Source organism: Corythoichthys intestinalis, chromosome 4 (genome assembly GCF_030265065.1).
Source record: "Corythoichthys intestinalis isolate RoL2023-P3 chromosome 4, ASM3026506v1, whole genome shotgun sequence".
In the NCBI taxonomy this organism is placed as follows: domain Eukaryota; kingdom Metazoa; phylum Chordata; class Actinopteri; order Syngnathiformes; family Syngnathidae; genus Corythoichthys; species Corythoichthys intestinalis.
In genome coordinates, this window is record NC_080398.1 from 25,175,809 (window position 1) to 25,192,293 (window position 16,485).

Here is a 16,485-nt window from a genome sequence, read left to right on the forward strand (position 1 = left end):
TTGTTTAGAGCAGTACTTCTCAAATAGTGGGGCGCGCCCCCCTGGGGGGGCGCAGAGCGATGCCAGGGGGGGCGCATGTGACCTCGGGGAACATGCATTTTTTGTTTTTTTGCCGTACTGGAATAAAGTGTACTTGCACATCCACTCAGTAGGTGGTAGTGGCGCTCTCATTTTCAGAGTGCACGCAGTATTTTTGAACTAAGGAAGAGCACTCAGCACACACAGACAACAGATATGAAGAGCAGTGTGCCACCGCCGTTTTCGAAAGCCGTTTTCCGACCGGACTCACTCACGCAGCGACCCACTGTCTTGTCCGGTTCTCACGTTGCCGCCCGAAAAGTGCCATTTTCGGCTTGGGATCGTCACGACGACCGCCCTCACCTACGGTTCTACCTCGGCCGCCGAGAATGCGCTTTTTTCGTGCCGTTTGCCTTTTAGCTTTGACTTTTAATATAGTGGGTGATGAGGAAAGACCACTGTTTACTGTGTCTAAAAATAATTATAGCGGACAGCCAGAAGCCAAATCAATTAAGACGCCACTTAAAGACATTAGACCCCAATCTCATTGATAAGACGCTTGATTGTTTTTCAGTGAAAACGTGCCGAATATTGCCAACAATCGTCCTGCTTTGTCAGTGTTATATCAATCAGTAATCCAGTGAGCATTGTTAGCATGCTAATTGCAGAATAACTCCACACCAATGCAAAGGAGGTAAATACTGTGAGCCGCAAAAATAAAAGCTGTCCTGTCCAAGGACACTTTTTTTCTTCTTCTTTTATTCAGTTTTGTTTTTTCGGTCAAATTTTTTGGCATATTGTCCTCATGAGTGAATGTTTCTAATCAATTTTTTAATTTGTTATTATTTACTGATTTTATTACATTTTATTTTTCTGTATGGTCAAAAATGTACCTTGAGTGTATTTTTTACAGTTTGGATGTGACTTTTTTTTTTTAATTCAGGCAAATTGATGCACGTCAAGTCTTCTCTGTTACAAACAAAACAATGTTAATAAAGTTATACTTTATTATAAGTTGATCTGTTACTTTTTCTCTTTATTAGAAAAAAAAGGACACAATGTTAGGCAGATGCGTATTTATAATAGTAATTTTATAGACAAATGATACTATTTACAGTGGCGGCAGAGAGTTTGGGGGGGCGTGAAACATTTACGTCTTCCTTGGGGGGGCGTGACAGAAAATAATTGAGAAGCACTGGTTTAGAGCATTGTAAAAAAAAAAAAAAAAAAAACAGTATTTTGTAGCATTTAAGCTAGCGGACTTTTTCTTTGCAAGTTAGCCAATTGTTCTTTTGTTTTACATAGATCCTCATTTTTTAAAATAAACTTATACCGTTTGGGGTTCAGCTATGGTATTTTAATTTTACATGTTCCTTATCCGATTACTCGATTATTCGAACTAACTAGTCCATCGATTAATCGACTACTAAAATATTCGATAGCTGCAGCCCTAATAGATATAATTACTTACCTTGTTTTGATGGCTGGGTTGAAACAAAAACGGTTGCGCGACGTCTGTAAACGGGGGTTTCCTGGGTAAAACGGGCAATTTAAAAATAGTTCGGGGGCTTAATGCGCCATGAATCTGCTATGACAGCATATTGACATATTGTTCTATCAAACACAACAGTTGTTTTGGCTTAGAATAAAGCAGTTTCTTTTAGAGATGAGTGCAAGAGCAGAAACTGCTTTTTCAGTCTTATCTGTGTTTTCCGCCATATACATATTCTACAAAACAACAACAACAATAAAGAGAAAAACAAGCTATTTTCAAATTTCAACCTTCTGCTGGGATTTGGAATGAGTTTCTCACTAGTTGATGTGGGCAATGCTCGGCAATGAGTTCATCTTGGGGCATTTAACGTCATTTCCTGTTGATTTTGGGTTACTGAAAAGAATGAATGAATAGGAAGTGACTTGTAAACGGCCGCTAGACTGCTTGTGAATGCTCCGGTTTAAATGCCATTGACAGCGCTACATGTCCAATCCAGTTAAAGTGAATCAGACGTCTAGCGCCATCAATGGCAGCCAGTGAGCTAACGTAGAGACTATTATAACCGAAGATTTTGGTAGATACCTGTTGGTTCCTTTTTTTGAACAGGTTCCTTTTTTTAAACAATGACACCTTTTTAAAACGATATATCGATTCTTGGTGCGAGCATATCGATAACCTTTTGAGCTACAAAGTATTGGGATATATCACCCTTTTCGATATACTAGTCCTTCTCAAAAAATGTGCATATTGTGATAAAATTCATTATTTTCTGTAATGTACTGATAAACATTAGACTTTCATATATTTTAGATTCATTACACACAATTGAAGTAGTTCAAGCCTTTTATTTTAATTTTGGCAAAAAAATCCCTATTTCAAAAAATTTGCATATCATGAAAAGGTACTCTAAAGAAACTACTAAACTAATCATCTGAATCAACGAATTAACTCAAAACCCCTGCAAAAAATTCCTGAGGCTTTTAAAAACTCGTTGTGCGTGCGTCCGTTAAAGGTGTCCGAGCGGCTGTCATAAAGTTATTAGGGAAAATCATCGTTTTTGAACATTTATGAATCGTAATCAAATCGTCACATGTCGAATCGCGATGCATTTAATAATATTGTAGATGCTACAATACTTACATTATTTTCTGTAATGTACTGATAAGTATTAGAATTTCATATATTTTAGATTCATTACACACAACTGAAGTAGTTCAAGCCTTTTATTGTTTTAATATTAATGATTTTGGCAAAAAAGTCAAGAAAAAACAAAAATCCCAATCTCAAATAATTAGCATATCATGAAAAGGTACTCTAAAGAAGCTACTAACCTAATCATCTGAATCAACGAATTAACTCAAAACCCCTGCAAAAAATTCCTGAGGCTTTTAAAAACTCCCAGCCTGGTTAATTACTCAAAACCGCAATCATGGGCAAGACTGTACACCTGACTGCTGTTCAGAAGGCCATCATTGACACCCTCAAGCAAGAGGCTAAGACACAGAAAGAAATTTCTGAGCGAATAGGCTGTTCCCAGAGTGCTGCATCAAGGCACTTCAGTGGGAAGTCTGTAGGAAGGAAAAAGTGTGGCAGGAAACGCTGCACAACCAGAAGAGGTGACAGCACCCTGGGAAGGATTGTGGAGAAGGGCCGATTCCAGACCTTGGGAGACCTGCAGAAACCTGGAAATGGGCTACAGGTGCCACATTCCCTAGGTCAAGCAACTTTTGAACCTGAAAGAGCGGCAGAAGCGCCTGACCTGGGCTACAGAGAAGCAACACTGGACTGTTGCTCAGTGGTCCAAAGTGCTTTTTTCAGATGAAAGCAAATTTTGTATGTCATTCGGAAATCAAGGTGCCAGAGTTTGGAGGAGGACTGGGGAGAAGGAAACGCCAAAATGCCTGAAGTCCAGAGTCAAGTACCCACAGTCAGTGATGGTCTGGGGTGCCATGTCAGCTGCTGGTGTTGGTCTACAGTGTTTTATCAAGGGCAGGGTTAATGCAGCTAGCTATCAGGAGATTTTGGAGCACTTCATGCTTTCGTCTGCTGAAAAGCTTTATGGAGACGAAGATTTCATTTTCAGCACGACCTGGCACCTGCTCAAAGTGCCAAAACCACTGGTAAATGGTTTACTGACCATGGCATTACTGTGCTCAATTGGCCTGCCAACTCTCCTGACGTGAACCCCATAGAAAATCTGTGGGATATTGTGAAGAGTAAGTTGAGAGACACCAGACCCAACACCGTGGATGAGGTTAAGACCGCTATCGAAGCATCCTGGGCCTCTATAACACCTCAGCAGTGCCATAGGCTGATTGCCTCCATGCCACACCGCATTGAAGCAGTCATTTCTGCAAATGGATTCCCGACCAAGTATTGAATGCATAGCTGATATAATTAATTGAAGGTTGACTTTTTTTTGTATTAAAAACACTTTTTCTGTCTTGGTCGGATGAAATATGCTAATTTTTTGAGAGGGATTTTTGGGTTTTCTTGACTGTTTTTGCCAAAATCATCAATATTAAAACAATAAAAGGCTTGAACTACTTCAGTTGTGTGCTCTGAATCTCAAACATATGAAAGTCTAATGTTTATCAGTACATTACAGAAAATAGTGAACGTTATCACAATATGCTAATTTTTTTAGAAGGACTAGAACTATCACACCCCTAGCAGATAGGCAAATCTGGCAGTTGCTTGATGGCCCAGCCAATGAAAGGGTGCAAAAAAATTTACTCCACAGAAGCGACAAAAATTGGCCTTTTGGACTGACAGCACAGTAGCAACCTCCAATTAACTCATGACTGCCATCGACGGTGATAGACGTACAATCTGTTTTGAATGGGAGAGCTAGCACCAATGAGTTAATTTCTATTTTAAGAAATAATCAATTGTTAATGTTACAAAACACAAGTGAGTAATTCTCCGAATTTCAATTACCGTAATTTTTGGACTATAAGGCGCACCTGATTATAAGCCGCTACCTACCAAAATTGACATGAAAACGGCATTTGTTCATAGATAAGCCGCACTGGACTATAAACCGCAGCTGTCCTCACTGTATTACGGGATATTTACACCAAAAGATATTAATCGGTAACACTTTATTTGACAGCTGCATCATCAAGACTGTCATAAGACCAAATGAACCACCATGAAGCTTTGAACTAATTCACTGCAAAGCTTAATTGGGTCAAGAAGCTTCATTTGGCCATCACTTGGGGTTTGAAATTCAACCTCTGCTTCCACCTGCTGTCAACACTGATGTTGTCCAACATGCCACCTAGCATGTATTGCGGCGCTACAGACAAAATTCCTGTTCTGTGCTAATTATTTCTTCAGTTACTGTTCCAGTTGATTCATTAATTGCTAGTTATGGCATCTGGTAACACTTTATTTTACAATGGTGCTATAAGACTGTTATAAGACCATCATTATGACATGACACTGCCATGAACATGAATGAATGCTGATGACAGATGTCATTTTGTGTCATCAGGCAAATTATCTCACTTTTGAACGGATGTAGAATACCTAAGCAGGACATAAATGGAGTTAGTGACATAATTTGCCGGATGACACTCAATGACATCTGCCATATGTATTCATTAATGCCCATGACAGTTTCATGTCATAATTATGACGGTCTTATGGCAGTCTAATGATTCCACTGTCAACTCAAGTGTTACCTATTGTTCCAAATACATCAACAAATAAGCCACACTGTACTATAAGCCGCATGATTCAAAATGAGGGAAAAAAGGCGGCTTATAGTTAGAAAATTATGGTAGCTACTACAAAACGACCATCGCATTGAATTTACTATGTTGTCTGTGACGACATCAACAATTTACTTAGCTAGCATAACCCACAAACATCCAAACATAATGTTCTGGATTGACTAAAGCTATCTGAACTGCTTGACGCAAATATGCAATGCTAGCTAGACCGTTTTTTTTTTTTTACAGTCTACGGAATGTGAGCAATGGTGCATGTCCAGGCAATTAAGCCCATATTTCACCATCATCTCTTCCCTCCCACGCAGGCCAGTGTGTGAAGTCTATCTACACGTTCAACGCTGTGACGGCGCTTTGCTTTGTGCCTGAGGGCGACGGCTACATCGTCACAGGATCAGGTGCGTGTCCTAGATTGGTGCAAGCGCGCAAAGAACAAAGACACGTCCGTCAAAGTCCACAGTAGAGAAAAGAATCCGTTATTTAGTTTGATCCATAAAGCCACCATGAAGATGAACGCAATGGTTATGGATGAGGGTCGAGAGGAGTTAGGCTCCCAATTTAGGCCAGGCGGAGGCGAAGGGGCTCAGGTGTGGCGGCGGTAATGGCCGCCGCGCGCCTGTCGCTGAGCGTTAACCTGACACTCTGTCACGCGCACCCGCGCTCCCTCGCCGCAGACGGGGGCAAGGTTCAAGCCTGGAGCTGGCGAGCTTTGGATAACTGCCAATCAATCAACGCGCACCAGGAAGCAGTCACCTCCATTCAGGTAAGTGGCTCTGTCGCCATGGAGACAGACAGGGAAATAACAAAATGATATTCCCAGAACAGCGTGTCCTTTAGAGCGAGCGTGATTATTCAACTAGTGCTGCAACGATTAATCGATTAACTCGAGTATTCGATTAGAAAAAAAGATTCGAATTAAATTTGGCTGTTTCGAGTATTCGTTTAATTAAAGTAGCGTTGTAATGGTTTGTTTTGAAAGTGTTTGCATTTAGTTTTATTGATCTGGGTGGATTCACGGCCCTCTACCTTAGTTCACATGGCTGAATCCATCTAGTCCCCGTTAAGACCAACATAAGCTAAGTTTTTGTTAGAGCTAATGTTTTTTTTTAATGCATTAGTTTATTGGTATATTAGTTGTGGATGTTTACTCTCGGTCCGTTCCTTATTGCGTCCCGAACACCGCGCTGTGTTCTAGTTCCGCTTTACTTAGCATATTTAAATATTCTGAGTATAGATGTTTGTGAATCGTTCTCTAATCTTCAGCGGCCGAATCGCCAACAATCTAAGAGTCTGAAATTTCACGCACCTTTATTAGCCATACTAAGTTACATGGTTGCTAACTAGAGATGTCCCAGTCGATCCCGATCGATCGGGTCCGATCACGTCATTTTCAAAGTATCGGAATCGGCAAAAAAATATCGGCCATGCTTTTTTTTTTTTTTTATATATATATATATTAATTAAATCGTTTTCTAATTGTATTTAACATTACAGACATAATATGTTACACTCATCTAGAGTCTTTAATTTAGGTTTAGGGTTATCAAAAATATCCCGATAACGGCGGCAATTATATTATTAATAAATGAGTCACGTTTTAATATTTAACTCTATTAATATATGCGCTGCACGACCCTCTCACTCATTGTCGCGCTCAATCTGTAATAACGCCGTCTCACCTATATAGAAAGATAAAAGGCAGCGCAAAAAAAGTAGAGTGAATTTTGGCAGCCTCTGGAGCCATTTTTCAATTGCTTTAAACCTTGCAATTCCTCTCCCTATGATTAGACATATAATGGGAAGCTAGGTGGCAATTGATCTTTGTCTTAACACTTCAAGTTTTATACGATTTTAAAGCAGAGAAGGTATATCCATTGGTAGCACGACGCACAGTCATGGTTTATTTACTTCCCATCATGGTTCCACTTCCCATCATGCATTGGGACATGGCCACAGTATGATTTACTGAAAGCTCAACAAATACACTAGATGGCAATATTTAGTCACAATATACAGTCACAAGTCTTTCTGTGGATCCCTCATAGAAAAAAATGTTAATAATGTAAATGCCATCTTGAGGATTTGTCATAATAAACAAATACAGTACTTATGTACTGTATGTTGAATGTATATATTCGTCCGAGTTTTATTCATTTTTTTCTTAATGCATTGCCAAAATGTATATGATCGGGAAAAATTGTCGGGAATGATTGGAATTGAATCGGGAGCCAAAAAAAAAAAGCAATCGAATCGGGAAATATCGGGATCGGCAGATACTCAAACTAAAACGATCGGGATCAGATCGGGAGCAAAAAAACATGATCTGAACAACCCTATTGCTAACCGTCATATGCTATTGTAGCCATAACTGGATTAATTACCTTATTACTACGGGTATAACGGTACACAAAAATCTCGTTTCGGTACGTACCTCGGTTTTGAGGTCACGGTTCGGTTCATTTTCGGTTAAGTAAGAAAACAAAATGCAAGATATAAATGTGCTAGTTGTTACACACTTTTGTGCTTTAAACAATAGGAACATTAACCTATACAAAGCTAGAATTCTGCTCAAAAAGTAGCGGGTATTTAAAGATAATACAACAACAATTTGCCTTTCTGACCCTGCGTATCGGTCAGCTTTCTTTCTGAAAGAAAGAAGAAAAAAGTCCTGTGCTAAAGAGAAAAGCAATCCCAATGACAAAGATTTTAACATGTATTTTACAAATGAAATGCCTCAATGAAACGTTTTTTTTCTTATGAATGGTTTTCAAAAGCTTTATTGGTGGAGTTTCTCAAGTTAAAGCGCCACACAGAAATTAATAAATTTAATTGTGTAAGCAGGATGTGTGTATTATTCTTATTATTTAATTACAGGTGTTTTGGCTCATTTCCATTTATTTTATTTAAATGGGCTATTATATATTTTATTATGTGTTTATATTTTACAAATATGATGTAGTATTCATTTATATTGTATATTTTCTGTTGTATAACTTTAGTTCCTATGTGAATAGTAGTTCCTACTTGTTTTGTTGTGGTAGGAGAGTTTTGTATTGAACACGGGGCCGTGTTGGTTATTATTATAGCAGAGAAGACACCAGTAAATCAACAAAGACAAGTCAACTGTGCCCCGATCTACCACTCAAGAGATCTGATGGACTCAAAAAGTAGGTTACGATTGCATATTAGTTTAAAAATCGACCGGCTCCACCGTATTTTTACACTAGTGACTTCCGGCCTGATCTTAGCTACCGGTAGTAGTATTGACGCAGGAGGGCCGCGTCTCGCGTCAAATAATAAACTCTGCCGTTCTTTTCGCGTGCGTCGCTTTGAGTCGCTTCTGGGACGCATCTAACACGCGGCCGCACTGCGACTGGTGTGTATTGGCTGATTGAGTCTAACGCCCGCGTTTCACTGCGTTCTCGCTGCGGCCACGTTGTCGCGCCATTTCTAGGTTATACTGTCCTACCGTGTTGGTCCTCATTATAGTAGAGAAGACTGAGTAAATATAATGTACACAAAGAAACTGTAACCCGATCGACTCACGGCCTCAAAAAGTAAGGGTTATATTACGTCAGAAACTCGTTCGGTACGCGTCCCTTCCGAACCGAGCACCCTGTACCGAAACAGTTCAATACCATCACATGTACCGTTACACCCTTACTTTTTACTATTCTTCCTTCACACAGCCGCTGGAAACAGAATTGTTTAATCCATCTGCAGGTGACTGGGAGATAGATTTTTGATTGATCGATGATTTTACGACACTGTGGGTTTGCGCTGGTCCTCATGGGAAACGCAGTCTTCCTTAAGGCAAAATACTACCGCTTTTGTCGCTAAAATCAACCTGGGCTGAAAAGTTACATAGTGTTGCTTTGAAGTATATTTTCAAAATAAAAAAAATATTTTTATTGATTTTTTTTTCATTAATTAATCAAATAAAAACATGATTCATATTTGAGCTGATTAGTTGACTTTTTGGAAAAAATTATCGTGATGAATCAACTATCAAAAAATTCAGAAAAAAAAATACCCCTAAACTAACCTAATTGCTGCTTTTGTGTATTTACGGACACGCCCCAAGCTGCCACTAGATGGCACCAAAGCTCAATTGAAATATGTGTTAAATGTGCCTTTCGCAAATGAAATCCTTCGGGTAGATTAAATCACTGCAATTCACAGTGATAGACGTCCAATCCATTTGATGATCATCATTTGATCATTCGCTGTCAGCCTCTCCCAGTTCAAATGGATTGGACATCTATGGCTGTCAATGGCAGCCAATAAGTTAGGGGGAAAAAAAACACTGAACAAATTTACTACTACAAGTACAAAATAAACAAAACCTCACGCATGTGATGGATTTCGTGAAAGCAACTGTTTAGTCCGAGTAGCCACTTGCCTCATGTATGAGGTTGATTTTAATATACTTGTTGATGTGAAAAACAAATGTTCCTTCCTCGGTCACATTTTCAAGAAATATGTAGAAAAGGCTTCGGAAATCTAGCCGCCGCGACTTATCTCAGTATGTTTATTGCTGCCAAACGGGTATTTGTTGAGATGTACTGTAAGCAAGCCAAATGTACAGCAAAAGCCCATAAGAATATTGAAATTGAGAGCCGCGTTTGTTCGCCGTGTAATCATCGCTCGAGGCATTCAAGCGTAGCGCATCCTTCTTATTGTTCTTTTCTCCTGGCGTTTCCAAACAATTTTGCGTACTCATGTCAGCGTATACGCTAGTAAGCGCTCGTCACCATGACGACCGTACCCTATCGGCAGGCTCAGGGACCGCTGGTGTTTAGCGGCTCGTCCGACGGCGCGGTGTCCGTGTGGGAAAACCGCTGTAGTGAGCGAGACCCCCTGAAACGGCTGCACTACTGGAACGGTCAGGTGACCGGCTGCGGAGGGGGGCGTCTTGTCCTCAGCCCCCGGGGGGACCGAGTGCTGATGGCCTACGGACGGGCCTGGATTAAGATACTGCACTGGACTACGGGTGAGTGAGTCCTAAATATTATCAAAGGAGCTGTAACAATTTTAGGGTGAGAAAGTTGAAGTATTACAAAAACAAAAAGGCAGAAATAAAGTTGTAAAAATGGATGAATGAATGAATTGCAGGAAAATGATTGCATTTTCTGGGGGAATGGAGTTTAATAAGGTTCTAAATAAATTTTCTTTTAAGGTAGTGTCGTAATTTTATAAAAATATTGTTACAAATTGAAAAAACTATTTCATTATTTCAGTTTATTTTATCGTAAGCAAAAAATAGTAATGACTCAAGATAAATTGCCTAAAATTGATGGGAATTATGTATTTGTATGATGAATAAAATGAGTCACGGTATAAAAAAGTAATTTTCGAGAATAAATTAGTTATTGTAAAAAAATCACCTATGTGACTACTGTACTATACTGAATAGATGAGTAACATTAGATTATTAGGGCCCGAGCACCAACCGGTGCGAAGGCCTTATTGTTCTGAAAAAGGATTATTATTATTCCTTTTTCGTGGCAAATGAAAATGGCCAATTCGGAGGTCTTAACATGCTTAAAAACTCACCAGAATCTGCACAAACATGCGGATTCACGAAAATTTCAGTAATTTGGCAACGTTGTGAAAAAATGTCATGACAACGTTGTGAAAAAATGTCAAAAAATGGCTCTGTGGTGTCCCCTGGAATTTCGAAAAAAAAAGGCCTCTCTATTTAGGTTTTTTTCAACGTAGAGCGATGAAATTTGGGGAGTCGATACCTTGTGCAAAAATGCTTCAAAAAGTCTCTTGCACCCATATTCCAAAACCAACAGGAAATCGGGTATTTTGGATTGAAAGTTGAAAAACATGCCATTTTTGTCAAAAACCAGGGTGCACGTTTGAGACCATTGCGCCGAGGCAGTTAGTTGGATCCTCCTCAAAATTGGTGGGACTCTTCATGAGACATATGAGATGTCAAGTTATCAAAATGGTGAGTTTTCATTCAGGGGCCTGACCTGGGCAGAGTACCAAAGTCGGGTTTATTTGGGGATTAGGGTTTAGGGTTAGGGCTTCTTCAGGACAAATGAAAATGGCCAATTTGAAGTTCTGAACATGCTTAAAAACAAAATTTGCACATATCAAAATGGTGAGTTTCATTCACGGGCCTGACCTTTGCGGGGTACCAAAGTTGGTGTTTAGGGTTAGGGTTTAGGGTTAGGGCTTCTTCATAGCAAATGAAAATGGACAATTTAATTATTATTATTATTATTATTATCAGGTGGTTGTTATTACTTTTTCATGGCAAATGAAATGGCCAATTTGAAGGTCTTACCATATTTAAAAAAAAACAAAAAACCACCGGAAAGAAATTGGAGGAATCGGTAACAAAGCATTGAATGAACCAATTGTATTTTTAAAAATTAAATCCAAATAGATTTGTTTACATGTGGTAACAGAAAATACACCGGAAATATTTATTTGAAAAGCATAATAAACATATTTAACAGACATTTAGCATACACATATAATGTATTATTTTCTTGTTTTTCTTACCTTACATCGAAGAGTAAGCCAAATGCATTTAGCATCCCAAAAAAACAATCACCGAAAAGAAATTGGAGAAATCCATACATTCCCCGAGGGCCCGTTGAGTCCTGCTCGCAGGGCTAGTTGGAAGTTGGAACCTTCCTTCTTTGGGCCTGACCTTTGCGGGGTACCAAAGTTGGTGTTTAGGGTTAGGGTTTAGGGTTAGGGCTTCTTCATAGCAAATGAAAATGGACAATTTAATTATTATTATTATTATTATCAGGTGGTTGTTATTACTTTTTCATGGCAAATGAAATGGCCAATTTGAAGGTCTTACCATATATAAAAAAAAAAAAAAAAAATCACCGAAAAGAAATTGGAGAAATCCATACATTCCCCGAGGGCCCGTTGAGTCCTGCTCGCAGGGCTAGTTGAAGTTGGAATGGGAAAAAAATCAAAAGCAAAAGACAGAATTACATTATTATAAATTCCAGCAAAATTGGAATGTTACGAAAGGGAAAAAGTCACAAATTAATTAGAATAAAACATATTATTCTTAGAAATTTGAGAGCAATAAAAGTTTTTTTTTCAGAAAAAGTCTTTCTGACTAAGGAAGTCATTTTACAAAAATAAGTGCAAAAGTTGTTAGGATAATTCATAATAGTAAGAAAAACAAGCAAAAGTACAAGGGAAAAAATGTACAGTTCATAAACACTGTTGAATCGTGGCACTCATCCTCAAATGAAAACACAATCATGATGAAAAACAAAACTAATATTGTTGTTAATTCATAAAATTAGGGATGTTCCCGAATCTAATTGCGTGATAGGAAATCGGGCCGATCGGGCCATTTTCCAGTCGATCAGAATCAGGTGAAAAGGATCAGGTTTTTAATTTTAAAAGAAATATGTACATTTTTTATTTTTAAGGGTTAAAAAGCAACAAAATAATCCAGGAATACAATGGCATTGCCAAAAGAAACAAAAATATATACGTTTTATACTCCGCAACACTCCCAGAAAAAGCGGAAGAAGAAGTACAGTACAGTACTGTAACATGTTTGGACTTTTTGTTTTAAAAAAAAAAGTTTCACATCAGGACTCGGTATCAGCAGATTCTCGGACTCGGTTGCTAAAATATGCGATCGGGACGTCCTTAAATAAAATTGCTGTTAGGAGTATACAGGTAGTCCTCGGGTTACGACAGACCCCACTTACGCCATTTCGACTCTACGACGCCTGCGTCACGTCGTCTTTTTTTTTTTTTTTTTTTTTTAAATCTTGACTTTTGTTTTGTGATGCATGCTTTTATTTTGGCGCAGGAAGCGTAGAGCAGGTTGTACTTTGTACACAAGAGCATTTACACACCCACCCTATACACGGCAGTGACGGCACATGCACACACGAGGAAGCAGCCGAGTGAAGATGTGACAGCCTGCGCACACATTTGTTGCTTGTGAAGCATCCATAGGCGACGGCTGTATATAACACCTTTTGTACTGTTTATTTTGCGTTTTCAATTGTGGTCGAATACTTGGGGCGAGTTTATGTGATTGTTTTTGATGATGTGAGGACGCTAACTGATACATGCTAATTGTTTGTTATTGCTGTATCAGCAGCTACTTGTAAACACAAATCTGAATTGCTCTTATTGAAGATGAGACTGATTTAATTTTATTTTCTTTTAGTTTCATTCTGCGAGTGTTGATGTCATGAGCAGCTGAATAAATTCAGCAAACCACATGGACGTCTGACATTTTCATTTTGGAGTTTAGCTCATAGTCTAGCTAGGACTTACAGTGTATCACAAAAATGAGTACACCCCTTGCATTTCTGCACATATTTAATTATATCTTTTCATGGGACAACACTGACAAAATGACACTTTGACACAATGAAAAGTAGTCTGTGTGCAGCTTATATAATAGAGTTAATTTATTTCCCCCTCAAAATAACTCAAAATGTAGCCATTAATATCTAAACCCCTGGCAACAAAAGTGAGTCCACCGCATGGGAACTACGTACATTCCTAAATGTCTAAATTGAGTACTGCTTGTCATTTTCTCTTCAAAATGTCATGTGACTCGTTACATGAGTGCAGTCAGCATTGCTGCAGAGATTGAAGAGGTGGGGGGGTTCAGCCTGTTAGTGCTCAGACCATACGCCGTACTCGATATCAAATTGGTGTGCATGGCTGTCACACCAGGAGGAAGCCTCTTCTGAAGACTGTACACAAGAAAGCCCGCAAACAGTTTGCTGAAGACATGTCAACAAAGCACATGGATTACTGTAACCATGTCCTACGGTCTGATGAGACGAAGATTAATTTTTTGGGTTCCGACGGTCTCAAGCATGTATGGCGGAGACCAGGTGAGGAGTACAAAGATAAGTGTGTCATGCCTACAGTCAAGCATGGTGGTGGGAATGGCCCCCCCACCTCTTCAATCTCTGCAGCAATGCTGACAGCACTCCTGTAACGAGTCACGTGACATTATGGAGGGAAAATGACAAGCAGTACTCAATTTGGACATTTTGGGATGTACGTAGTTCCCATGCGGTGTACTCACTTTTGTTGCCATGGGTTTAGATATTAATGGCTATATTTTGAGTTATTTTGAGGGCAAAAAAAATAACTCTATTATATAAGTTACACACAGACTACTTTTCATTGTGTCAACGTGTCATTTTGTCAGTGTTGTCCCATGAAAAGATATACTTTTGCGGTTATTTTTTCGCTTTAAACTACTGACCACATAAGCCACCTTACAACTCAAAAACAAACAGAAAGCATTAGTTTGTGTACCACTTCCTATTTCACCCAACATCTGTCCAATTACTACAGGAACCGTATCCAGACTGACCAATCACGGCAGTGTCACTGGTGTGACAGATTGCGTCCACCAGACTGCCGGCCTCCTAATTAGCTCCTGCTACGACGTGGGCAACGGCGAGAGCGCGCTCAATCGTGAGTGAATCGCAAATTCCCAATACTGCGTCTTAACTCAAAATCTCCATCTTGACGTTTCTCCCTTTAGTATTCTGTCTCCCTCAATGTCACTACCTGGCCTCGCTGACCTGGCCCCTAGCCCCAAGAATCCTTTGCTTTGCCGCGTGGACCACAGGGAGCGGCGACCACCGCTGGGTCAGCGGCGGGCGCGACCTCGTCGTATGGGAGCAGCTCCCCAACTCCGGCAAGCAGAGGTACGTGAAAACGGGGGTTCGCTTCAAACTGGTCAATTATATTCCCTTATTTGCATATTCATTTTCCCTTTATTAGCATTGCTAATTACATTTGTTAAAATGGAACATTATAATTGCATACGCACATACTGTATGGGGGTCTCTAGAGTGCCCGCCTAGTCATCAAGTGTGAAATTAAAAAATAGAGTACTTTTTTGGAGAAGTTCCTGGTAAGAAAATGGGGCTAATTTGAAAAAAAAAAAAATTAACTCATTAGCTGCCATTGACGTGATTGACATCTAATTCATTTAAACTGGGAGGGCTAGCAGCAATCATTCACTGCGAGCAGCAATCATTCGCTGCTAGCCCTCGCGGTTCAAAGGGATTGGATGGCTATTGTTGTCAACGGCAGTGAATGAGATAAATAGCCATTGTGCTTTCAACCATATCACTAGACGTGGTTAAAATAAGCATACTTAATATATTATTATTATTATTACTTTCTATACTTAACGTTGTCGTACTGTTTTAGTCTGGTACGCTACCAAGTTTATAAAGCACTAGGGGAAATCCTGATCCATCACTAAGGTATAACCTCTCAAATTTGTAAAATCATCATTACTAGAGTTGTCTGATAATGACTTATTAAACAATATCTCGATATTGCCCAACTCCAAAAATCTGATACCGATATCCTAACGATACCGATATATGTGGTCGTGCACTTAACATGTTATTGATAATTGTATTGTGATGCCTCACCGGATGTTTTAATAATAGTAAATGTAACAACTTCAAGGTTTTATAGATGAATAGGACGCCATCTGATGCTACATACCGCTACTAAAGAACAGTTTCAAAAGGATGGACATCCACTGTTTGCCTACAACAAGAGGGCGTGATGCTAGCTAGCGCTGATTAGCTGTTTTCAACTGGCACTCAGAGGACTTTATTGCCCAGGAAGGCTCCATCAGACGCTTGATCGCATGACAGAAGAACAGTTTAGGGATAGCTCTGGATGTTTTTACTTTGTTTTGATTTTAAAAGTTCGGATTGCCATAGTACGCTACAACAAAGCCGCTACACTAAGGGCTAGCGCTCGCCCTTAGCCCTGGGTCTGAGTATATCAGACGCTATGGCAGGGATGTTTAAGAGGACTTTGTCCACTTCAAGCTTAAAATGTACGGTAACGTGAATTTTATATTTCTTTTTAAATTTTTGCATAAGAAATATATTTTTTGACCACTCAAACATTTCTATTTAACATCTTTCAATATAAATATCCTATATTAAGACATGGACTCTTGTGCTCTATAGTCGGGTGCATATATGGATCTTTTCTGAAATTTTGTGAAATTTGGGCAATGCGGCTTGTAATCAGACACTTTTTATAGTCCAGAAATTACCGTATTTGTATAAAAAACACTTCAAGACCAAACATCTAAAAAGTAACAGAGCGTACCTTTTGGGGCCTTGCCACTAGGTATGATTACTCTGCTGCTACAATGTTGTTCATGTTTTCGATTGTCGTATGTTATGGCTGAAAAAAAAAACAAGCAAA

The 16,485-nt window shown here is 39.3% G+C and overlaps 1 protein-coding gene and 1 long non-coding RNA gene across 2 annotated transcripts in view; one reads left to right on the forward strand and one right to left on the reverse strand.

Moving 5' to 3' along the window:
- Window positions 1–16,485, forward strand: part of si:ch211-154o6.3 (uncharacterized protein LOC563854 homolog) — a 48,770-nt gene that overhangs the window by 23,940 nt on the left and 8,345 nt on the right. The window contains exons 7-11 of the mRNA XM_057833147.1: window positions 5,559–5,648; window positions 5,925–6,013; window positions 10,030–10,243; window positions 14,587–14,709; window positions 14,780–14,945. Of these exons, the coding sequence (XP_057689130.1) occupies window positions 5,559–5,648; window positions 5,925–6,013; window positions 10,030–10,243; window positions 14,587–14,709; window positions 14,780–14,945 (682 nt within the window). The remainder of the gene's footprint in view (window positions 1–5,558; window positions 5,649–5,924; window positions 6,014–10,029; window positions 10,244–14,586; window positions 14,710–14,779; window positions 14,946–16,485) is intronic.
- The window catches only part of LOC130914185 (uncharacterized), a 38,585-nt gene that overhangs the window by 10,452 nt on the left and 11,648 nt on the right, over window positions 1–16,485 (reverse strand). Inside the window, exon 2 of the long non-coding RNA XR_009062852.1 lies at window positions 16,387–16,464. This is a non-coding gene — a long non-coding RNA (uncharacterized LOC130914185). The remainder of the gene's footprint in view (window positions 1–16,386; window positions 16,465–16,485) is intronic.